This window comes from Pelodiscus sinensis, chromosome 30, assembly GCF_049634645.1.
Source record: "Pelodiscus sinensis isolate JC-2024 chromosome 30, ASM4963464v1, whole genome shotgun sequence".
NCBI classification, from domain to species: Eukaryota; Metazoa; Chordata; order Testudines; family Trionychidae; genus Pelodiscus; species Pelodiscus sinensis.
The window spans coordinates 8,079,665-8,103,416 of record NC_134740.1 but is presented as its reverse complement, the minus strand read 5'-3'; the positions used below and the strand labels follow the sequence as shown (position 1 = coordinate 8,103,416).

General features: G+C 57.2%; 2 protein-coding genes and 1 pseudogene across 2 annotated transcripts; 1 reads left to right on the top strand and 2 right to left on the bottom strand.

Annotated features, from left to right (window-relative positions):
• Positions 1 to 488: 488 nt before the first annotated feature.
• Positions 489 to 1,421, bottom strand: LOC102450582 (olfactory receptor 10D3-like). The gene has a single exon (XM_006132146.4). It carries the CDS (start codon positions 1,419 to 1,421, stop codon positions 489 to 491), a length of 933 nt encoding a protein of 310 aa, XP_006132208.2.
• A 14,137-nt stretch (positions 1,422 to 15,558) lies between these two features.
• On the top strand, positions 15,559 to 16,476 carry LOC142821341 (olfactory receptor 10D3-like). The gene has a single exon (XM_075912228.1). The coding sequence runs from the start codon at positions 15,559 to 15,561 to the stop codon at positions 16,474 to 16,476; it is 918 nt and encodes a 305-aa protein (XP_075768343.1).
• Positions 16,477 to 22,485: 6,009 nt separating this feature from the next.
• Positions 22,486 to 23,417, bottom strand: LOC102445057 (olfactory receptor 10D3-like; annotated as a pseudogene).
• Between the last annotated feature and the right edge of the window lie 335 nt (positions 23,418 to 23,752).

Here is a 23,752-nt window from a genome sequence, read left to right as displayed (position 1 = left end):
CCTACATGCTTGCATGAGAACAGCCCCCCCGGGAAACTTCCCCACACCCGACCCATTTGCACCTGGCCGGTATCAAACTGGAGGCACCAGCTTCCCTGCGGCAAATGCCCCGGGCTTCCCGATTGAGAGGCCAGCTCCCATTCTGGGGTCCTTCACCACAGTTTGGGGGCCAACTCAGCACAGAGCTCCAGGAAGTGTCTCAGGTGCGGAAGGAAGCCCCAAAGAGATGACCCCTTCACTTCACTGCCTAGCCTTCAGGAGCCCTGCCATGAACGATTTGCCCCCAGCCTCGCCCAGGCCCTGGTACCTTTTCACCTCTTCTTACAGCAGCTCAGAGACAGCAGGGAGTTCCAGGAATATTTTTCTGAATTCTAGAACTCCCCAGATGTGATGAGGCGGTTGGGGGGTTGCACAAGAGATGCCAAGCAGATGGATTTGTGGGGGTATTTCCATGAGAACTCACATGCTACTCACACAGCTGCCGCACGTCACCGTGCAGGTGTCTGACCACCCCACAGTTTTCTCAGAGCCGCTTTCACCTCCTTGTTGCGCAGGGTGTAGATGGCCGGGTTCAGCATGGGTGTCACCACGGAGCCAAAAATGTGCACAGCCATCACCATCACCATGTTCAGCTGGGGCTGGGTGTAGACCAGGGCGCAGGGCACGAAGAACAGCGTCACCACAGCCAGATGGGATGCGCAAGTGGAGGTCGCTTTGAGCCGCCCTTCGGCCGAGTTCATCTTCACGACGGAGTAGATGATCCTGATGTAGGACGCAAGGATGAGGAGGAAGCAGGTCGTGGGGACCATGCCAGTGTTGGTGAAGATCACTGTCTGAAGGATGTATGTGTCCCCACAGGCCAGCTTGGCTACAGGGAAGATGTCGCAGAAGAAATAATCCACCACGTTGGACCCACAGTAGGGCAGCGTGAAGGTCAAGCTGGCAAGGATGGCAGCATGGAAGGAGCTGGTGATCCAGCAGCCGGCAGCCAGGAGGGCGCACACCCTGCGGTTCATGATGAGCAGGTAGCGCAGTGGGTGGCAGATGGCCACGTACCAGTCGTAGGCCATGACCGTGTACAGCAGGCACTCGGTGTTGCCCAGGAAGTGGAAGAAGAAGACCTGGGCCATGCACCCGCCCAGTGAGATGACCTTATTCTGAAACCAGAGGCTGGCCAGCAATTTGGGGATGCTGACGGAGGATAATCCAATGTCCATCACAGCGAGGTTGGAGAGGAAGAAGTACATGGGGGTGTGCAGGCGGGGGTCTGCCAGGACGGCTGATAGGATGAGCAAGTTGCCCATCAGGGTGCAGAGGTAGAACGCTAAGAAGCTGAAGAAGAGGATGTTCTGGAGGACGTCGGTATTGGGGATCCCTAAGAGGATGAAATGAGTCACCACCGTGTGATTGACCTGCCCCATTTGGGTCTATTTCCTGCAGTAAGGGAGAGAAATAGAGCCAGCGAGTTAAGAACATAAGACCATAAAAACGGCCACACTGGAACAGACCAAAGATCCATCTAACCCAGTGTCCTGTTTGCTGACAGTGGCCAATGCCAGATGCCCTAGTGGAAGGTGTCACAAGAGGAATCCTCATGTGATCCACCCCCTGTCACTCACCTCCAGAGAAACAGAGGCCAGGGACACCACTTCCATCTATCCTGGCCATCAATCTAACCTCCATAAATCTATCTAGCTCTTTTTTGAACCCTATTAAAGTTCTAACCTTCACCGCATGTTCTAGCAAGGAGTTAATTGTGCACTGAGTGAAAATAAACTTCCTTTTTTTCCTTTTAACCCTACCTGCATATTAATTTCATTTGATGACCCCTAGTTCTTATACTGTGGGAATAAGAAAAGAAATGTTCCTTATTCACTTTTTCCACACCAGTCATGATTTTACAGACCTCTATCTTATCCCCCCTTCATCTCCTCTTTTCTAAGCAGAAAAGCCCAAGTCTTTTTAATTTCTCTTCGTATGGGACCCGTTCCAAACCCTTTCTCATTTTTCTTGCCCTTTTCTGAATCTTTGCTAGTTTGTTCTTTTTTTCCTCCTCTGCTCTGACCTGCTCCAATGTTTTTAATTCTATTCTATCCAGGCCTGTACCCGACTCTTTTCCCGCCATGCCTGAGAGCCTTCTGTTGGCATGTGGCTAACATTTCCCGTGCGTGGTGTGTCCTCCTCCTCTCGCGCCCTCTCCACAGAGATGGCCGTGTGTGCTGATCAGTGGGTTTGGCAGGGTTCTGTTTCCTCCTGCCTCCATCCCCACAGGTTTGTGTGTGGAATACAGAGGGGGATGGAACCACAAACCCATGAACATGGTGGAAAATGCTCCCAGCTCTGTGAACGCTGCTGACCATTTCTGGTGGGTGGGAGGGAGACGCAAAGGGCACAAGGAGAAGAGGAACAGCCACAGCCAAAGGGGCTGGAACTAGCAGTGCAGGGGGGTGGCTGCCCCCTGGCTCAACATGGTTTCCATCACACCCGGGCTCACAGTTTGGTCCCGTGGCTCCCAGCCCCCGACTGCTGGGCATAGGCTCGGCTGTGATCAGCGACATCACTGTGGGCAGGACTTGCCGGAGGGGAATGTTACGGGGGGATGGGATGAAGGACGATGATGAGGAGGAGGTTGGCATTTTGCTAAGCAGAGTCCCCAGGCAGCAGAGCAGGGCTGAAGGGGGGACAGAGGTGATGGTAGGTGGGAGAGGCAGGTCAGTGACACAGACACAGATGGGGCCGGAAGGCTGGGTGGATTGTTTTCTAAATAACACCCCTGGCTGACAGGCAGAGACCGAGGGCAGCGCGAGAGGGTCGGTACCAAAGCAGGCGCCTTACACTGGCTGCATGGGCAGAGGCGGCTCCAGCTGACTGGGATTCTTCCCTTCTGCCCCGGCCGGGACTCCTGTGGCCCCATCCAGCGTCCTCCCCAGCCTGACCCAGCGCATATAGGACCCACCCACTAGCCCTAATGCGCTGCCAATCTGGCCGGGGCTGCACCCGCGTCTCGCCCCACACTGCTGCTGAGCCCACAGCTTCCCACCGCTTCCTGCAGCCTCCCGGCTCTGCCTGGGCCTTAAATCCCCTCCAGGCCCCTCGGCACCAGCCCTGAATCCCCACCGGGCTCCAGGCTGAGCACTCGGCAGAGTCGCCAATTAACGGAAATTCACCTCGCTTTGGAGACGCCCAGAGACCCCCGGGGCCAGGCCCTGAGAGGGGTAAATACAGGCAGGGCCATGGGGCCGTCAGGGCCCAATCCCCAGCTCCACCAGGCACAGATTCTGCTCTCACCCCCCTGGCCTGACTCCTGGGGCTTCGTTGGGTTCATGGGGCTGTTTCCCCTCACACGGGTCAGTCGGGGTGACACCCCGGAGTGAACGGAGCCGTGTGGGTTTCCGCCAGCAGAGAGTCCAGCCCAGATGTCAAAGGGGGCGGAAGGGTTGGGCTGTTCATGCCGATCTAGCCCCTCCCGCCTGTGACACAGGCCAGCCAACTCCTCCCCGTTGGGTGAGATGGGAGGAAAAGGGGCAGGAGATTTGGCCAAGGTCTGTGACTCCAGTCACTTCATGGGGACCTGCCACTCCCTGGCCCCAGGTCTGTGTCCTCAGGGGCATGTCCCTGACACGGGGGGGTGGCGTGGGAGGGTGACGTTCTCCCCGGTGTGTACAGAGGGCACCACACGCCCTGCGCACCGTGGCACAGCAATTTGTGCAGCACTGCAGCCCCCGGCCAGTCCCATTGGCGCCGTGTTTGTGGGGCCGCTCAGACACGGAGCGAGACGGGCCCGGCCTGCCAGAGTTCACTAGCTACCCCAGAGCTAGGACGGGGCATCGACCCCCCTCTCCCATCTCCAGGGGCCGAATGTCTCCCTGTCTCTCCCTGGGCCAGGGGCGTGTGTTGCCCTCCCCTCCCCCATTCCCTGACCACCCCTCTGAAAGGGCTGTTGGAGTGTTGCGGGCGACTGAACGTAGCCAAAGTTGCTCCTCATTGACCGGTGCAGTCCCCAGTCCTCTGCGTCTCATCTCCTCCGGCACCTCTGCTGAGGGGGGGCAGGCAGGGTCCTTAGCCGGGCTGGGGACCGATCGGCTAAGGAGCAGTCCTGCCAAAAAGGACTTGGGGATTCCAGTGGATGAGAAGCTGGAGATGAGTCAAGAGTGAGTCCTTGTATCCAAGAAGGCTAAAGGCATATTAGGTTGCATAAGGAGGAGCATTGCCAGCAGATCTAGGGAAGTGATTATTCCCCTTTTTCGGCTCTGGGGAGGCCATATCTGGAGTATTGTGTCAGTTCTGGGGTCCCTGCTACAGAAAGGATTGGAAAGGGTCCAGCGGAGGGCAATCAAAATGAGTTGGGGGCTGGAGCACATGACCTTTGAGGAGAAGCTGATGGATTTGAGCTTGTTTAGTCTGCAGAAGAGTGAGGGGGGATTCGAGAGCAGCCTTCAGGTTCCTGAAGGGGGGTTCCAAAGAGGCTGTTCTCAGTGGTGTCAGATGGCAGAACAAGGATCAATGGGCTCAGGTTACAGTTGGGGAGATCTAGGCTGGACATTAGGACAAACAATTTCCCTAGGAGGGGGGTGAAGCCCTGGGCTGGGTTCCCGAGGGCAGGGGTGGAATCTCCACCCCTAGAGGTGTGTAAGTCTTGGATTGACAGAGCCCTGACTAGGATGATTGTGTTGGGATTGGTCCTGCCTTGGGCGGCGCTGGACTCCATGTCTCCTGAGGTCTCTGCCCACCCTGGGGTTCTAAGATTCCACGGTTCCCTCTAGTGACCACGGGGCAGTGGGTTAAATTACTGGTCTTCAAGCGACTCCAGCGCAGTCAGTCGTGTGACCGTCCCGAGTGGCTGGGCACTGAGGGCCTGTCAAACAGGATTTCTGTGGGGTTGGATTCTTCTCCCTATGGCCGTGGGGCTCACGGGAGGGGGGGCACTTCTATCCCCACCTTCCGACAAACACATGGGGAGAGGTGATTCGCTCAGGGTATGTCTACACTACAAAGTTAATTCGAACTAACAGATGTTAGTTCGAATTAACTTTGATAGGCGCTATACTAGCGCTCCGTTAGTTCAAACTTAATTCGAACTAGGTAAACCTCATTCTACGAGGACTAACGCCTAGTTCGAATTAGCTAGTTCGAATTAAGGGCTGTGTAGCCACTTAATTCGAACTAGTGGGAGGCTAGCCCTTCCCAGCTTGCCCTGGTGGCCACTCTGGCCAACACCAGGGAAACTTGTCTGTCCCCATCCCGGCCCTGGAGCCCTTAAAGGGGCACGGGCTGGCTACACAGTTTGTGCCAGTTGCAAGCCTGCCAGCACCAAGCCAGCAGACCCTGCACCTGGCACAAGATGAGCCAGCCACCCGATGACACCCAGCCATCCCCCTCTTCCCAGGACCAGCCTGGCGGCTCCCAGGAGCCTTCCCGGGACCGCAAGAGGCGGGCTTCTGCTTGGTAAGGTGCGGAGATCGTGGACCTCATCGAGGTTTGGGGGGAAGCCAATCTCCGCACTAGCCACGATCTCCGCACTAGCCACAGGAACGCGGCCGTGTACGGCCGCATGGCTGACAGCCTGGCCGCCAGAGGCCACCAGCGGACCCGGGAGCAGGTCCGCTGTAAAATTAAGGACCTGCGGCAGTCCTACTCTCGGGCCTGCCTGCCAGGGGCCGACCCAGAGGCCTGCCCCCACTTTCAGGCCCTGGACCACATCCTGCAGGCTCACGCTGTCCATGCCCCCCGGGTGGTCATCAACCCCGGGACAGAGGGACCCGTCCCGGACACTGAGGAGGAGGAGCCGGAGGACGCCGAGAGCCAGGAGCCTGCTGGGAGCCTGCCCAGGATGCAGGACCCCCGAGGAACCCCACAGACCACATCGTCTGTGTCGTCCGAGGCCGGGGAGGGCTCCACATGTGAGTACCATCATGCTCCCCTTATGTGTACGGGGGAGTGGGGGGGAGAGGGAGACCAGGGTCCATACGCCTGGGCCTTGCCCACCATGGAGCAGCAGCTGGGTGTCACACAGGGGCCTTGGCCTTGCAGAGGGGGGCTGGGTTTCACCCACCTTGTCCCCAGGGAGAAATGAATGCTGCTCTTGTTTCACCACTGCCGCAGCACCTGGGACTGCAGGGCACACCACCCCCCCTGCAACAGCCACCCGCGCCCGGGCCAGCAGGCGTGCCAGGAACGAGGAGGAATACCTGCGGTGACACCTCTGGTTCATGGAGCAGCTGCTCCGCAACCAGGAGCACTGGGTCCAGGAGGACCTTCGGCTGCACCAGCGGAGTTTGGAGGCGCTGGAGGAGCAGGGCCGTGCCCTTAGAGGCCACCTCCAAACCCTGGTGGACCGGTTCCTGCCTCCTCCTGCTCCAGCTCCAGAGGCTGCCCCAGCTCTCGCTCCTTCTCCCACCCCTGCTCTCCCTACCCCTGCTCCCCCTGATGCCCCTGCTCCCTCTCCCACTTCCTCCGCACCCCCCATCCCTCCTGCCCCACCCTCTACACTCATTCCCCCCCGAGGCCCCCACACCCGCAGTGTTGCGAGACGGGAGAGCCAGCCGGAGCCCCAACCCTGAGCTTTCCCTTCCCTTCCTCCCCTTCCACTCCCTTCCAGCTCCCTCCTCCCAGGTTTCCCCTCCCCTCTCCCACCCCCACTCCTCCCTCCCCCCACCCCAGTTATGTAAAATAAAAAGAGATTTTTTTTTTTGCCAAAACAGGTGTCTTTATTTGACATTAGGAAGGGAGGTTAGGGAGGGGAAAGGGGAAGGGGGGAGGGTGGAAGAAGGCCCCAGTGGGGCATGCAGGGAGAGTTCAGTCCTCCTCCTCCACATGGAAGCTCTCCCGCAGGGCTTCCTGGATCCGGACGGCCCCCCGCTGGGCTTCCCGGACAGTGGCAGTGCAGGGCTGAGCGTAGTGGCCAGCCTCAGCCATTGAGGCTGGCAGGAAAGCCTCTCCCTCCCTCTCGCACAAATTGTGCAGCACACAACATGCTGCCACCACAGGAGGGATGTTGTGATCTGCGAGGTCGAGGCGGGTGAGGAGGCATCTAAATCGGGCTTTCAGTCGCCCAAAGGCCCCCTCAATGATGATGCGGGCCCTGGTCAGCCTCACATTGAAGGTCTGGCGGGAGAGGTTGAGGTGCCCCGTGTAGGGCTTCATCAGCCAGGGCAGTAGGGGGTAGGCCGCATCCCCCACCAGGCACACGGGCATGTCCACGACCTCCACCCTGATGTGGCAGTCGGGGAAAAAGGTCCCGGCCTGCAGCCTCTGGCACACAGAGGAGTTCCGGTACATGCGTGCATCGTGTGCCTTGCCGGACCAGCCCACACTAATGTCCGCGAACTGTCCCTGGTGGTCACACACGGCCTGCAGGAGGACGGAGAAGTACCCCTTGCGGTTCACATACTGGGAGGCCTGGTGTTCCGGGGCTCGGATGGGGATGTGCGTCCCATCGATGGCCACCCCACAGTTGGGGAAGCCGAGGGCGCCGAAGCCCCGGATGACGGCATCCGGGTCGGCGAGGCGGACCACCCTGCGGAGCAGCACCCGGTTGATGGCCTTGACCACCTGCGGAGAGACACAGCAAAGCATGAATCAGTGGGGCTCCTGGGTGGCTGGGAGTGTTCGTGCCCTGGCACTGCCCCGCGCCCCACTCCCGGAAGCAACCCCCCCGGGCAGCGTGTAGTACGGCCGGGAGAGACCGACCTCTCCGGTCTGGGGCACTTTCACCTTCTCCCCCATCCCCCCATTTTCCCTGGGGCAGCCCTTCTCCTCCTTGCAGCCCCCCTCCCCTCCAGCCCAGTGGCCGGGGAGTGCCGTACCTGCATGAGCACCGCTCCGACGGTGGATCTCCCCACGCCAAACTGATCCTGACGGATCGGTAGCTATCTGGCGTGGAGAGATTCCAGAGGGTGATGGCCACACGCTTCTGGAGGGGGATGGCGGGCCTCATGTGAGTGTCCCTTCTGCGCAGATCAGGGGCGAGCCACTCGCAGAGCTCCAGGAAGGTGTCCCTCTTCATCCTGAAGTTCTGGGTCCACTGTCGGTCCTCCCAGCGCTCCAGGATGATGCGGTCCCACCAGTCGCTGCTGGTGTCCAGACGCCAAATGCGGCGGGGCACGCTGGCGCCCGGGCGCCACCGCAGCTGCTCCATGGCCCCCAGGGTGACCAGGCGGAGAGGCAGAAGGCTGACGTGCACCAGCCACACAAAGCAACCACTGACCTGATGCCCTGCCAGAACCGGTTTCAGCTGCCCTTAAGTGCTCCCCAGCATCCAATCAGTAGGAAAATGCTAATTCGAACTAATTTTTAAGTCTAGATGCACTAATTCGAATTAGCTTAGTTCGAATTAGTGCTATAGTGTAGACATACCCTCACTCGCCTAGACACCTCTGACGGGCTGGCAGCCTGGCATCCCTCCCCCATTGTCAGCCACTGCACCCACCCCACACCACTGACGGGGGTCCCACTAGCAGTAGAACACACCCAGGAGGCTGGGGGAAGAGAGACGGGAGGATGGGACAATTTACCTTTTTAAGAAGATGCCAGAACACCTGCCGGGGGGCTTAGATACGGGACGGTGCCTTTCAAAACAGGACGTCTGGCCAACAGCCAAGGGGCTGCCAGGGGTGGGCTGCAGGGTGGGACTCTCGTAAAGGCAGCGAGATCCACAGCCGTGCCCTGGAGGGGAGGGCCGAGGGACAGGACGGGATTAGGGGTATCCTGGCCGAGGTCTCTTCCAGTGCCAGTGCCAAGCAGGGCCTTTACGATCCTCATAATCTGGGTCGTGTCCTGCCCTGTGTCTGGTGAGCACCTGGCGCGGGAGCCGGTGCAGGGGCAAGCGGCAGGGCGATAATTCATCTCCGTCGCTGCGCTCTCCCCTGCCCAGGCCCAGCACCCAGGCCTGCCGAGCCGTTGGGATCCATTAAAAGGTCGGTGTTTCTGATAACTCTCCGCGGGGCCGTCTCCCTGCCCTGGCACCAGGCTCCTGGAGTGGCTCCTGCTTTTCATTGGCGGAGACTGTGTGTTGTGGCCCCCAACGCCAGAGCCACTTGACTGCTAGAATGTGTGTTAGCGCTGGTATTGTCAGGGGTGCTGTGGTAGGACCTACACTCCTGCACTGAGACTTGGGTCCCAAGCACAGACACACAGCAGGAGACTGCCTTCGCCTGAATGGACCCACATTTAAAAGCTGAGCATGACAAATGGTTTCATTGTCCAGACAAAGCCCAAGGGTAAACTGAGGCACAAAGCCATGTACTGAGTTGCTGCAGTTCAAGCACAGTCTTCCACAGAACATGCACTTACAGCAGATGCCGTGTGTCCGAGTCCTTTGTCTTACCACATGGTGATGGTTCACAAGTAATCCCCACAGACTTTTTCAATATGGGTGTGTTGAGCTGACACAATAACCAAACATGACAGCGCCCAGCTCTCCCTGCAGCCCCTGCTACGGCCACCCAGCGCCCAGGGCTTGGCAATCACTGGAGTTTCCCATTCTCCATCAGAAGCTACCAAGGCTTTTGAAATCAACGTAGAGAATTATGCACGGACCTTCCATTCCCGCCTTTCTTCCCTTGGGCACCAGAGTCTTGGCCGTGGCTCTTTGGAAATTGGCTGTTGGTGCCAGCACAAAGACAGCACCGAGAAGACTTTGGCTCCTCCAGCAGCGCCCATGGGGCACTGCAGTGCAGGGTGTGGGGCAGGCTTCCCAGCATGGGGGGCTGCAGTGCAGGGAGTGGGGCAGGCTGCCCAGCAGGGGGCGCTCTGAGCTGAGAGGCAGGGCTGGTTCTATGCTGGGCTCACGTGCCCTGGTCTGCGGGTCGGGGCTGGCTCAGGATATCTGCCCCAGGTGCCTTTTGCTTTGTTATCATTATTTCCTGGCAAGGTTCAAACCCACGCCCAAGGAGTCAGAGACCATCCTGGGCCAGACATTAGCATTCCTGTTGTAGCAGGCCTGGAGGGCCAGAGTGAACAGAACAGGGAATCATGCAGTGATCCATCCCCTGCTACTCATTCCCAGCCTCTGACAAACAGATGCTGGGGACAACATCCCTGCCCATTCCGGCTAATAAGTATTGATGGACCGAACCTTCAGGAATGTATCTAGTTCTCTTCTGAACCCTGTACAAGTCCTGATCTTCACAATCTCCTCTGGCAAGGAGTTCCACAGGTTGACTGTGCGCTGTGTGAAGAAAAACTTCCTTTTATTTGTTTTAAGCCTGCTACCTCTTAATATCATTTGGTGACCCCTAATTCTTATGTTATGGGAACAAGTAAAGAACTTTCCCTTATTCACTTGCTCCGTACCTGTCATGAGTTTATAGAGCTCTATCTTATCCCCCCTTCGTCTCCCCTTTTCTAAGCTGAACAGTCCAAGTCTTTTGGCAGCTGGGTCTCTAACAGCCGGTGGGAAAAGGCTTCTCCCCAGCATCAGCCCCTTCTCCAGACCCAGGCACTGGAGCAGCGAGGCGCCTGGGAGCAGGGAAATCCTGACCCGGTTTAGAAGGGGCTGGCTGCTGTGTCCGAGCCAGCAGCCTCTCAGGAGCCTGCAGAGCAGCTGGAGGGAAAGGAGACGGCACCTCAGGCCCCAGGCAGGGTCAGAGGAGGGGCAATAGAGGCTGCCCCGACTGGCCCCCACTGAGAAAGGGAGCGTGGACACAGCAAACGCGCCTGCCACTGTCACCCCCCCCCCCATACCCCAGGTGTGGCCCGAGCAGAGCGCTCTGCCAGCCTGACGCTGCTCAGATTGTGGGCTGGGTCCCTCCTGGCTGGGGCTGGGGGCAACCGCCTGGCTCAGTCGCCCTGAGTCCGCACCAAGGCAGCTGTGTGGGCCCCCGGTGCCTGGCTGCTCTGACTGCTCTACGACTGGGTGCCGGGGGCAGGAAGGGAACAGCCCCCGATGCCCAGCCCCCGCCCAGGCACGGACCAGCTAGTGTGGGGCTCACGGGGCTCCCCCACAGCGAGACCACCCCTTCCCCAGCTGGGGCAGAGAACTCTGGCTGCAGGATTGGGCAGTAGCTGGGGGGCAGGAGATGTGGGGCGGGGCCCTGAGAGCGCTGCCCACACGCTCCGGCATCTCCCTGCCCGGCTCCCACCCCGGCTCCCACCCAACCCCAGGACCACCTGGCTTCCCTGCAAGGGGCAGGGCAGCGGCGCCCTCTGGTGGCGAGGGCTAGAAAGTGACCCCGCTGGCGCGAGGCCTATTGAAGCGCGGGGCCCGGGGCAGCCGCCCTGCTCGCCCTGCCCTGTATCCGCCGCGGGGTTGGGGATTGCTCCCCGACGGCTGTTCGTCCCGTGGCTGCCCCTGCCGGATTCCTCCCACCTCATGTGAGGGGCTCTGATCCCGGATACTACCTGGAAAACAGCCGAGGCAAATGCTGCTTAATTGCTCCCTCTGCTCAGGCCTCAGACGCGGAGGGGAGCAGCCCAAGGGCTCAGCTCCCCAGGGCCGGGCCCTAGAGCGGCATAAATGCTCCTGCAGCCTGAGCTCACAAACACTTCTGGGGTCCCCGCGGCGGCTGGGTCCGTGCTGCGCGGTCACTGCGCAGGTCTGGAGCATCAGCCCCTCAGTGAGAGACCCTCCCCAGAGCAGGAGCCGCGCTCACATCGCGGGCGGCTTGGGCTGAGCCGGGCTGGATCCCGGTTTGCGCTTGGAGCAAACGTGGGAGAAAGAGCGAGAGGCCCCCTGTGCCCGGTGACTGGTGACTCGCCCCGAGACACAAAGCGTAAGCTGCTGGCGCGTCCGCGTCCCTTCCCGCCTTCGCTCCGGCTCCGGCCTCTTTCGCTCTCCCCGGCTCTCCAAGCAGCCGGGGAGCCCACAGCTCTGAGCTGGCCCAGAACTGCCCAGTCAGGGGTGGATGAGAGTTTTGAGGGGCCAAGGGCAGCACAATTTTACGGGGCCCCTATCTGGAGAAAAAATGGAAAAAGGCGACAAATGCACAAATTGAAGCTATTTTCATATGACATGTGAATTGGGTAAATTTGACAGAAACTTAATTGAGTTGGATAATTTTTTATTTTAATTCTATTAAAATTCATTCTTAAACAACATTCTGCATTAATAATTAAACATTTTCATTGGTAGTTAAGTCCGTTACATCTGTCTAGACCAGCTAGTGTGGGACTCACGGGGCTCCCCCACACCGAGACCACCCCTCCCCATGCTGGGGCAGAGGACTCTGGCTGCAGGATCAGGCGGTAGCTGGGGGGCAGGAGATGTGGGGTGGGGCGGGGCTAGGCACACTTTCAAGAAGTTGGTCTCGTGTCTGGGTCTGCGGAGCTGGGGGAAGGCGCCTCCTGGTTCTCACCCACCAGCAGAGACCTCCGAGCGCTGCGGACCGGCCGGGCTGCTCTAGACAGAACTGCAGAGGCTGGGGGACGCTCTGTGGGACAGGGCCCTGAGAGCGCTGCCGACACGCTCCGGCATCTCCCTGCCCGGCTCCCACCCGCTCCCAGGACCACCTGGCTTCCCTGGGAGGCGAGGGGCAGCGGCGCTGTGAGCCAACCGTCAGGCAGTGTGTGTGTGTGTGTGTGTATGTTTCCAAGAAAAGGTTTAACGTCTGTGTCTTTACTCCTAGAAACGGGGTCCCATCGCAGAGGGTGGCCAGCAGGCCAACAGACGCCCCGTTATATAGGAAGAGCTTATTACACCTTAGATTTTACTGCTAGAACACAGGGGTTCCTTCGCAGCGGGCAGCCTGCGGAAGGCTGAAAAGTGCCCCAACGGATCTGTCACCTGGGAGTGACACAGATCCAAACGCCCAAGCTCTTCCTATGTCTGTCCCTTTATGACCGGCTGAAGTTCTTTTAAATTGTGCTTGGTTCTATTACAGCAACTGAAGGAGTCAGGTTAAAGCTTAAACAGTTACAGGTTTATTAAAGAAGCTTATAAATCAGATGGTTAGAATGGCTATTGCTCTATTTCTTAAATGCTAGCAAATATATATATATATATATATATATATATATATATATATATATATATATATATATATATATATATATATATATATAGGTCTTAAAAATGGTTACAGGAAAAAGGTAAAGATAGAAAATGGAAATAATGGTACCAAGTGACAGCTTAATCTTTAAAGAGCTCTGACACTATGTATATATATATTTAAACAAAGGACCACATCCAGGTACAATTTTTACCCCTTTCTGTGCCTCTCGACTCCAGCGTGTCAGGCCAGGGCCGGTCTCTCAATTCCTAGGAAAGACAAATACGAGGTGGGCGTCCCCTTGGAACCTCGGGAGATCAAACACCTAACCCGATCAGCAGATAGATGGTAGATTGACACTCAGAGAAAATGTGCTGCTGGACCCATCTATATACTCCTGGGGGCCCGTATCCTCTTTCTTATCTAAGAGGCCAAATTGTTCTGGTCCGTTTTGTGGCGCCAGTTCTTACAAGCAAGTTTCAAGTTAATTTACACTTGCAAGAGAGATAACTAAATTGTGAGCACTAGACATTTTTTTACTGGGCGAGAGATTCCTCCCCCCGCGGACGGCTGAGTGTTCGTATCAATATGGGTTAAGTCAAGGACACTCCTTGGCAGCCTCTTGGTCAGCAATTGGCATATCTCTGTTTACAGCCATTCACGGTCACACAGCCTGGGCCTTCTGCTCTGTGTGCCCTGTATGCTCCAGGCAAGCAAAAATGGATGTTACAGGGGGGTTCCTGTCTTGCTACAGGCGCCCTTTGGTGGCGAGAGCTAGAAAGTGACACATATAAAAGCGCGGCCCCAGGCAGCCCCCACTCTTGCCCTGCCCTATATCCGCCGCTGCGCCCAGTCTCAGGTGAAATGGTTGAGTCTCGCTCGGGGTCAAGTTGATCAGCAGATTCCGTGTGTTTGAGGAACTGCCCCCAGGTCAGATCTGCAGTGACCCTCGGGCTTTATTTTCCCTACACTGCTCGGGAGTAGGTCCCCTCCTGGGACAGTCAGTGTCTCACTCGGTCAGTGCCCAGCCGGAGCCCTGATGGCTCCTTGGTCTCTCCCACCCCCTGCCTGAGGTCACACAAGCCAGGGAGCAGACTGAAGTGCTTTGGCTCCAGTGAAATCCCTGGGCTTGGTGGAGGGGTGGGGTGTGTGGGGTGTATCTGGTGGGATTTCACAGCCCGTGACGTACTAGATTATTCCATGAACCTGCCCAGCCATAAAAGCTGTGAAACGTGAAATACCACTGAGCCCAACGGCTGCTCTTACGGCTGCGCTCACCTCTGTCCTGCTGAGCGGGCTCCCCAGCCCCTTCCACAACCGGCATGGGGAGGGGAACAGCCCTTGGCGGAGCAATACACACACTGGGCTCAGCTCCAGGAAGGCTCAGCGAAAGGAACTCGCCTCAGCCCCCCTGTGCCCAGCCCCAATGAGACCAAAACCCCCGATAGCTCCATCTTGTCCTACATAAAGGAAAGGTCATGTGCCCCATGTTCCTCAGGCGAAGGGGTGAGAGTCCAAGACCCCTCCCTTGCCCGGGAATAATCCCTGTCACTGGGTTTACTCCCAAACAAAAGGGACTTTATTGTGGCTGAAGGGTGGGACTTGAGTGGCCATAAGAGACAGCAGACAGAACAAAGTTGGCAACTTCACAAAACAAACTGGGATGTTCAGACTAAGCTCGGTACATTAAGAAACTGGCTCCTTGTAATTTCTCCCCCTCAGAGTTGTGCCAATCAACTTCTGTCACAGCGAGAAACGTCTCCCAGTCTGAGTTCAGTCCTCCTCTGCCCCCGTTTCCCAGCAGGCATCTTGGGTGGGGCAGCCAGGGAGAGCTGATGAGCGAGATGACCTCGCTGCCCACCCCCACAGGGTTCAGGTGAGGCAGGAAGACTTTCTTTTCAGTTTGGCCCCCTCCCAGCTACTCCTGGGAAAGTGCAGGATTCCAGCTGAGGTGCTATGGTCACATGTCTCTGCAAGAGCCCTACCCCCACATCCTCTGGAAGGCTCAACTCCAGTGCCTCTTTGCTAATGCATCATTATAGCCTTGGGTTCCATTGACGGCCTCCCTGAGCTTCAGAGTATCAGTAACATTCACGGTAGCTCCACATTCCTCACTCGGCCCATAGTGATCCATGCGTACAAACGGGAGCGTCATATCCAGTAGCTCAGTGCAAGGTTTCCAGGCATTTCACACAAGCCAGATTCCAGTTATGTCATATTCATGGTCACGAGCCTGTTTTCGAAGGTCTATGGGGTGCCCCCATCACAATCGTGTTCCAGCATTTTGGAGGGTTTAGTTCTGCTTTGCACACTCATCTGGAGGCACTCAGGCATCAGGGAAGTTCATGATCCAAATCATGATCGTTTGCTTGGCTTTCAGGAATTTTTCTTTGGCTCCTCAAGACTATGATGGTGGCTGAGCCATAAGAACTGAGTAGAATAGAATCGAGTAAAATCAACCAAACCCTAGAGTCCTGCCTTTTCACTCGTCGCCACCCAACATCTCCTGGCTAAGAAGATTCACCACTCGCCATTAAAGCTTGTGGGGTGCAAAGGGATAACTAAACCCGAAGTATTGAGTTTGCTAATGTAGCTGCATAATCTCTGTGCCTCCAGGAATGACCCACCTCGCATGGAAATGGCGAATCGTACTGTGGTGTCCGAGTTCATCCTCTTAGGAATCCCCAACACCGAAGGCCTTGAGAACATCCTATTTGTCACCTTCTTATCTATTTACCTCTGCACCCTGATGGGAAATCTACTGATTTTATCAGCCACCATCACCGACCCCCGCCTGCACACCCCCATGTACTTCTTCCTCTGCAACCTCGCCATGGTGGACCTTGGGTTCTCTTCCATCAGCACCCCGAAATTTCTGGCCATCCTCTGGGCCAAAAGCAAAACCATCTCTCTGGGCGGGTGCATGACCCAGGTCTTCTTCCTCCACTTCCTGGGCAGCAGCGGATCCCTGCTCTGCACAGTCATGGCCTACGACCGGTACGTGGCCATCTGCCACCCACTGCGCTACCTGCTCATCATGAACCGCAGGGTGTGTGCCCTCCTGGGTGCTGGTTGCTGGATCACTAGCTCCTTAAATGCCACCGTCCTCACCAGCCTGACCTTCACTTTGCCCTACTGTGGGTCCAACGTGGTGGACTGTTTCTTCTGTGACATCTTCGCCGTGATCAAACTGGCCTGTGGGGACACGTCCATCATCAAGACAGTGAGCTTCACCAATATAGGGGTGGCACCCACGATCTGCTTCACCCTCATCCTCGCCTCCTACGTCCGGATCGCGGCCTCTGTGGTGAGGATGCGCAGCATGAAGCACGTCCGGAAAGCCATCTCCACCTGCTCATCACACGTGATAGTGGTGTGCTTCTTCTTCGGGCCCAGCGCCGTCCTCTACACCCAGCCCTCCGTGAGCAACTTGCTGGCCACCCCCACGCAGATCTTTTCTGTGGTGTTGACCCCCATGCTGAACCCGCTGGTCTACACACTGCGGAATAAGGAAGTCAAGGCAGCGTTCCGGAAAATGAGGGGTGGCTAAAGCCAGCCGAGCAAATACCAGGAGCGCCAGAGGAATGTCTCCCCTGCCCTGCGTTACCAGACAAAACTCACGCGGCAGGGATGGGGAGAGTCTGCAAGGCACAGTGGGCGGGAGCTGGGAACACAATTCACCAATTGCCTTTAGAAAGCTCTCTCCATGTTCCCCACTGGTGGGACTCCCCTGAAATCCCCTTCATGGCCCTGGCTCACCCTGCAGTGACGTGTCTCTGAACCCTCCCCACTTCATTTTTCATCTACTCGCGCTTCGTCCTGCCCTGGGCAGGGGCTGGACTCAGTGTCTCTCCCAGTCCAGGGATTCTATGAGTCCATGGTCATCACCAGCCAGGAACTGGGATCCTCAGACCCAGCAATGTTCCTGGTTCCTCCTCGAGATTCCTCCTCCGTGCACCCCAGGGCTGCAGTTCTCCCACCCCAGTGTCGCGCTGGGAGCTCATGTTCAGCAGACTCTCCATCATGACCCTTAAATCTTTGCAGAGCCCCGGCCCCCCGGGAAAGCCTTGACACCCTGTGAGCACAGCCCCAGCTCCTCCTGCCCAGAGGCTCTTGCTGATGTTTCGCCGTATTACAAAGCACATTGCTGGAGTGTGCTCCTTAGGCAGTGACCCAGCCCCAGAGCATGCAGAAGGATGGGGAAGTTAGTCCGGAGTCCATGGAGAGTGGGAGTCATAGCGCTCTCCTGTGGCAGGAAGGAGCGAACTGCTCTTATCCCAGGGTCAGGGCTAGGGAAAAGCACAAAGCAATAGGACAATTGTATTATGTTGAGGCTCAAGTGAGGCGTAAAGTTAACACACTTGGCAGGGCTGGCATGAAGCAGGAGGGGAATAGATTTATGGCAGGCTTTATGAGGGTGAATTAGGAAGATGGGGAGACTGACGTAATCATCTGGGGCTCCAATCCCCTCCGGCAACGCTGCGGTAACAAGCCTTCGTTTCTCCCATCCATGGCTCTGGGAGCAATTCAAGGCAGAGGCTGCCTCTAGCCATGTGGGTGCAGCCCCCTTGTGACTGGGCTCCCACCTGGCCGTGCAACAGAAATACTAATGCCTGGCCCAGGACTGTCCCTGACTCCTCCGACGTGGGATTGAACCTTGTAACTTGCAATAAAACATTAAAAAGGTAACAAAGTGAAAGGCACCTGCGGTAGCTGCCGTGAACCAGGCCCCAGCCCTGGTCCCTGGAGAACACGGCAAGTGAGCCCAGCCTCCCGCACTAGAACTAGCCTGGCCCGAGAGGTTAGAGTGCCCCCTGCTGGGCTGCCTATCCCACCGCTTGTGCTGCAGCGCCCCCTACTGCGCTGCCTGTCCCACTCCCTGCGCTGCAGTGTCCCCTGGGCTCTGCTGGGGGAGCTGGAGTCTGCTCAGTAGTGTCTTTGCACTGGTCCCAGGAGCTAGTTTCCAAAGGGCCACAACCCAGACTCTGGTGCCTGGGAAAAGCAACCTGGGAGAGGTTGTGAAACCAAAACTGCACATGTGGATAGTAAAACATGCAGTAGCTTCTGCTGGTCAATGGGAACCCCCCCAGATCCACCCTGAGCTTCCAGGCACTGGGCGGCCATGGATGGAGACACAGGGAGAGCTGGAAGCTGCCGTATTTAGTAACTGAGAACCGTGTCAGCTCAACACAGCTCCATGGGAATTACGTGCAACCCGTTGTCTAGTGGCCAAGGGACACGGGAGATCTGGGAGGTGCAGAGGGTCTGTAGAAGACGCCCAGTGTGACCCTCATGGCTTTGTGCTGCAGTGTCTCCATCCGTGATAGGTGGAGAGTTAAACCCTGCATCACTCTGAGCTGTGGAACGTGCTTCTCGCCCCAGCGGAAACTGGCTCTCACTAGGGCTCTGGGCTGGGTGCAGCATGTCTCAGGCCCGGACCCCACAAGGCCCATTGTTGCAAATTCAAAGAACCAAGTGCTGCTGCAGCTCTGTGGTGTGGCGGGGCACAGAGAACTCTGCTGCTGCAAACCCGGAGTCACTGCCGCGCCTGGAGGTAGGGAACCAGCTCCAGTGCCCTGAAGGACTTTCCCTGAGCTCAGACTGTGCCGAGGGGAGGGGGAGAAGAGGCCCGAGGCCCAGCAAGGGAGGAAGTGACGCTGAGCCCAGTGACAAGAGGGTGCCTGGGTGTGGGGGTGAGACAGCGAAGGCGACGGGCCGGCTCTGTCTCGCTCTGTGTCCAGTCGGCTCCCAGGCCAGCGGTGCAAGGATCTGCTGGGGGATGCTGGGGGCTGCTGTCCTGTCCAAAGAGACACTGTTCTCTGCTCGGCGTCCCGCTGTCCTGCACAAGAGCGGCGCCGTGGTGCACGGGACGGGTGGTGCCTTGGTGTGGACAGCAGAGAATGTCCCCCTAACCCACAGCAGGAACGTTGCCCTGTGTGCACGGTGGGGGGAGGGACCCCCAGGACACACCCCGAAGAGAAATCTCGGCTGGACTCAGGCCTCCCGCCCAACCTCCGGCCCAGCTCTGTGCTATTTCACCCCACAGGGGTCTCTCTGGCTTTTGCTACAGGGCAGCAGAGCCCAGACGAGCATCAATGTCCCAAACCCCCTTACAGCGCAGGCGCAGATTATGAACTGGTGAAAACTGACACAGCTCCTTTGCATGCAGAGGTGTTACTCCCGACAGACCCCGTGAGCAGGGCTGAGAGAGGTCATGTATGGGTCCTCAGTGGAGCTGCGGATTGGGCCCTGCCAGCCTGGAAGTACTGGCCCGTCTTTGTGTGGATGTGTGGGGGCCACTCTTGGCCCGTGAAGAGGGGTTTAGCCTCAGTGAAACTAATGGGCAGACCCCCAGAGGGAAGGTAAATCCGTCCTGGCCTCCTGGCAGTCAATGGGGCAGCTCAACTGATGGGGCTCCGCACGGCCAGGCTGTGGGGGTCTGTGCAGCTGGCTCCTGGGTTCCCCTGGCTGTGTCTCTCACGGCGCAGGGATAGGTGCTGACCTCACTCAGTCTGGCTCTGTCGCGGATGGGGGGGTGCAGCATGACCTTGGCCAGAGCCACAGTGAGTTCTCCAGCGGCGAAGGAGCCTTCGTACCCCAGCCCTAGGACGCATGTGTGGACCACGAGTGTGACCTGGGCGGCTGGAACCCATCTTGGAGCCACTGGAGCTAGAGAAGCAGAAAGTGAGCGAGGGAGAACCCGTCACTGCCTGGGGACACAACGTTCAAAGCCAGGCTGGGACCCCAGGGAAAGGGCTTGCGACTCCCACTGACCAAGGATGGACAGAAGGACTGAGAGCATCCTCATGGTGGGATGAAACCTTCATCCACCTCCTCCCACAGCCCGCAGGGTGAGATCTCTCGCTCGCTCCACACTCAGACCTCCTGCTTCCCTTGACTCTGTCAGCCGCACTCTGTCCTCTCTGCCTCTGACACTTGCCCACCAGCCCGTCTGTCCTGTTTCACGCCCACGCAAACCGCTCCACACAACACAGAGGCCACAAACACCCACCCAAAGACGCCACATAGAGATACTGTTCACACCCCAATAATAGGTGTATTTTGGATACAGGCTGGCTACCCATCTCTTATATCCGTTGTGATCTCACCCCCTCTCTCTCTTTCTCTCTGGCTGGCTCTATCATTTCTCCAGGTTTGTCTAAACTGGCAAGTTCTGTCAAGGAAAAGTGCACTGCAATGCAACTTCGGTGGGGAAAACAGCCATTTTCATCGACAAAGGAACTTCCAGGTCCATGAGGAATTTTTGGTCTTTCCCCTCCCTGTGCTGTTGACAAACATCAGTGTGGACACCTCAAGGAGTTTTGTGGCAGATCCTGGCCTCCAGGACGTGGCCCAAGTTCCCAAGCAGCTGTTCTGCTCAGAAGTTTCTACACCCCTGACCCACAGCCAGGTGCCCAGCTACCCAGCCCTGTGGAATTTAAATCCCATCAGAGAGGTTCCAACAGATCGGGAGACACGCCCGGAAACAGAGGCAGGGATTGGTTTGCCATGTGCTAAATCCAGGAACGGAGGAGCCACGAGGACGAGCAGGCCTTTGCCAGGCAGAAAAAGTAAACACGTGGTTGGGCTCATGGGGGAACCAACTGAGAGCCCCACGATTCCCACGGGAAGCAGCACACTGAGTCCCACCTCCCAGCAAATTCAAAATTCTGTGCCCAGCAACCCCCTCTACAGCCTCACATTCCTTTTCCTTCTCTGGGTGTCCGGAATTTCACATGCACTTCCCCCTCATAATTCTGAGCTGGAATTATGATGCCTGGATCTACCCACCCCTGTGAGTTGTAACCCATTGCCTGCACCCCCCTTACGGGCCGGGGAAGGGGCTGTGTTGTGTTCCCAGGCATTGCTTTCTAATGAAGAAAGACACAGGGTTAGAAAGATGCATCACTTTTATTTATTGTTTAACAATGTCACAGACCAGTCAAGGCCATGCCAGGGGCAGGCATTACAGCCATGATCCTGAGCAAGAGCTGCATTGGATGGGGAGTGGGATATGAGGACGCCGCTATTACCGAGGTTTATTTCAGTGCCCCTCATTTTCAAAGTGCCCTTTAAACTCTCCCTGATATTGACAGCAGGTCTTTGAGCCCCTCTGACAACTCTAGGGTCTGGCTCCTCAAAGTCTGCAGACGGGTGCTGAGCCTCAGTGGTCCCCCCCGGCAAACAATTCCCACATTCCATCGCACACATTGTGCAATATGCAACAAGCTGCAATAACCATGGGAACTTCGACCTCAGTGATGCCCAGCCTCCCATGCAGGTGCGTCCATCTCACCTTTAATCTCCCAAAGGCACATTTTGGCCATCCTGTGGCACCTGCTCCAGCTGTTCAAAGGCTCCGTACAGCTGCCCACGTGCCCCGTGTATCATTTCATGAGCCAGGGCTGCAAGCGGTAAGCAGGGTTTCCCACAATCCCAATGGACATTTCCACATCCCCCACTGTGATCTTGCAGTCCCCTCCTGCAGCTTTCTCTACAAGCCAGGGAGCCTGAAGATGCCAGTGTCATGCCCCATTGCAGGTGGCTGTGGCAAGCCAAGGGTGAGCCACATGTGTCTGCAGCACCTTTGAGCAATCCTCCTCCCTGGTGACGTTCTCGGCGGCAGAGTGGGCTGGTGCCCTCCACTGCCCCCCGCAGTTGGGAAACACCCTGTCTGCAGAGCCAGCCCCTCTGCCACGCGCAGACCCCGAGTCACAGGCCTCGGCAGCAGGGTAGGATGTGCTGCTCACAGGGGCGGCCCTAGACCAGCTGCCAGCAACTGGCTCCCTAGGCTAACTGTGCAATTGGTGGCCCCACCTCCAAACCCCTCAATGATATTGCGCCACCATTTGGTGCCCCATTTATCTTGGTGCCCTACGCGACCGTCTAGTTTGCCTAATGGATGGGCCGCCCCGGCTGCTCAACGCTTGCATGAGAACAGCCTCCCCAGGAAACTTCCTCACACCCGACCCATTTGCATCTGGCCGGTACCAATCCGGAGCCACCAGCTTCCCTGCAGCAATTGCCATGGGCTTCCCCACCGAGAGGGCAGCTCCCGCTCTGGGGTCCCTGCGTAACCCGCACACCTAGAGTGGTTCACTCTCCTATGCCGTGGCACCCAGACCAGTGCTTCTCGGCCTTTTTTTTATACCCCTTTTTGAAAAAAAAAAAAGTACCCCCGATACCTCGAGTTTTCAGACTCACCATTTTTTTTTATCATTGCAACACATTTGTTTAAACAACTTAATTGTAGCCAGGTGAGCGATGACATTTTGGGGAGTAAAAACTACAAAAATAATAAAGTGCTGTAAAACTGAAAACAAAGATTCGGTTTTCTCCAAATTTGAGGTGTGTTGATGTACCTCCCAGACTTCTCTTGAGTACCCCGGAGGGTACTTGTACCACTGGCTGAGAAACACTGACCTCGACCACAGCAACAGATAAGACAGAGACATATACACCTGGGCTGAGAGCCAGCTGGCACGAGAGCTGCCAAGCAGATGGATTTGTGGGGGTATTTCAATGCGGACTCACATGCTACTTCTGCAGCTGCCACACGTCACCGTGCAGGCATCTGACCCCCCCACAGTTTTCTCAGAGCTGCTTTCACCTCCTTGTTGCGCAGGGTGTAGATGGCCGGGTTCAGCATGGGCGTCACCACGGAGCTGAAAATGTGCACGGGGTCACCAGCACTTTGTTCAGCTGGGGCTGGGTGTAGACCAGGGCGCATGGCCCGAAGAACAGAGTCACCACAGTCAGATGGGAAGTGCAAGTGGAGGCCTCTTTGCGCCGCCCTTCAGCCGAGTTCATCTTCACAACGGAGTAGACGATCCTGATGTAGGACGCAAGGATGAGGAGGAAGCAGGTCGTGGGGACCATGCCAGTGTTGGTGAAGGTCACGGTCTCAATGATGTACGTGTCCGCACAGGCCAGCTTGAGCACTGGGAAAATGTCGCAAAAGAAATAGTCTACCACGTTGGACTCGCAGTAGGGCAGCGTGAAGGTCAGGCTGGCAAGGATGGCAGCATGGAAGAAGCTGGAGATCCAGGAGCCAGCAGCCAGGAGGGCGCACACCCTGCGGTTCATGATGAGCAGGTAGCGCAGCGGGTGGCAGATGGCCACGTACCGGTCGTAGGCCATGACGGTGTAGAGCAGGCACTCGGTGCTGCCCAACAAGTGGAAGAAGAAGACCTGGGCCACGCACCCGCTCAGCGAGATGATTCTGTTCTTGGCCCAGAGGATGGCCAGAAATTTGGGGATGTTGACAGAAGAGAACCCGAGGTCCACCACAGCGAGATTGCAGAGGAAGAAGTACATGGGGGTGTGCAGGCGGGGGTCACCGAGGACGGCTGATAGGATGAGCAGGTTGCCCAGCAGGGTGCAGAGGTAGAACACTAAGAAGGTGAAGAAGAGGATGGTCTGGAGGCCGTCGGTGTTGGGGATACCAAGGAGGATGAAATGAGTCAGCACCGTGTGATTGACCTGCCCCATTTGGGTCTCTTTCCTGGGGTCAGGGAGAGAAATAAAGCGGATGAGTTACTTCCTGTCACCGTAGAGATGTGATGGTCAGTCCTCCGGCCACTGCCCACACACTCACTGTTCTGCCTGGTCTGTCATTGAGATGCCAGGTTGTTGCAAGGTCGCACTGTGAAGGGGCTGAGCCCAGAGAAAATGACGGTGTGAGGATCTGAGAGCCCAGGGCGGAGCAAAGGGGAAATCTTTGCTGGTCTGCTCTTATTTTTCTCCTCTTCTCAGCCCTGCTCCAATGTTTTCAATTCTATTCTATCTGGGCCCCTACCCGACCCTTCTCCCGCCATGCCCAGAGC

Bases quoted from the DNA above. Each gene is read 5' to 3' on its own strand.
- LOC102450582 (XM_006132146.4), bottom strand. From the start codon at position 1,421: ATGGGGCAGGTCAATCACACGGTGGTGACTCATTTCATCCTCTTAGGG.
- LOC142821341 (XM_075912228.1), top strand. From the start codon at position 15,559: ATGGAAATGGCGAATCGTACTGTGGTGTCCGAGTTCATCCTCTTAGGA.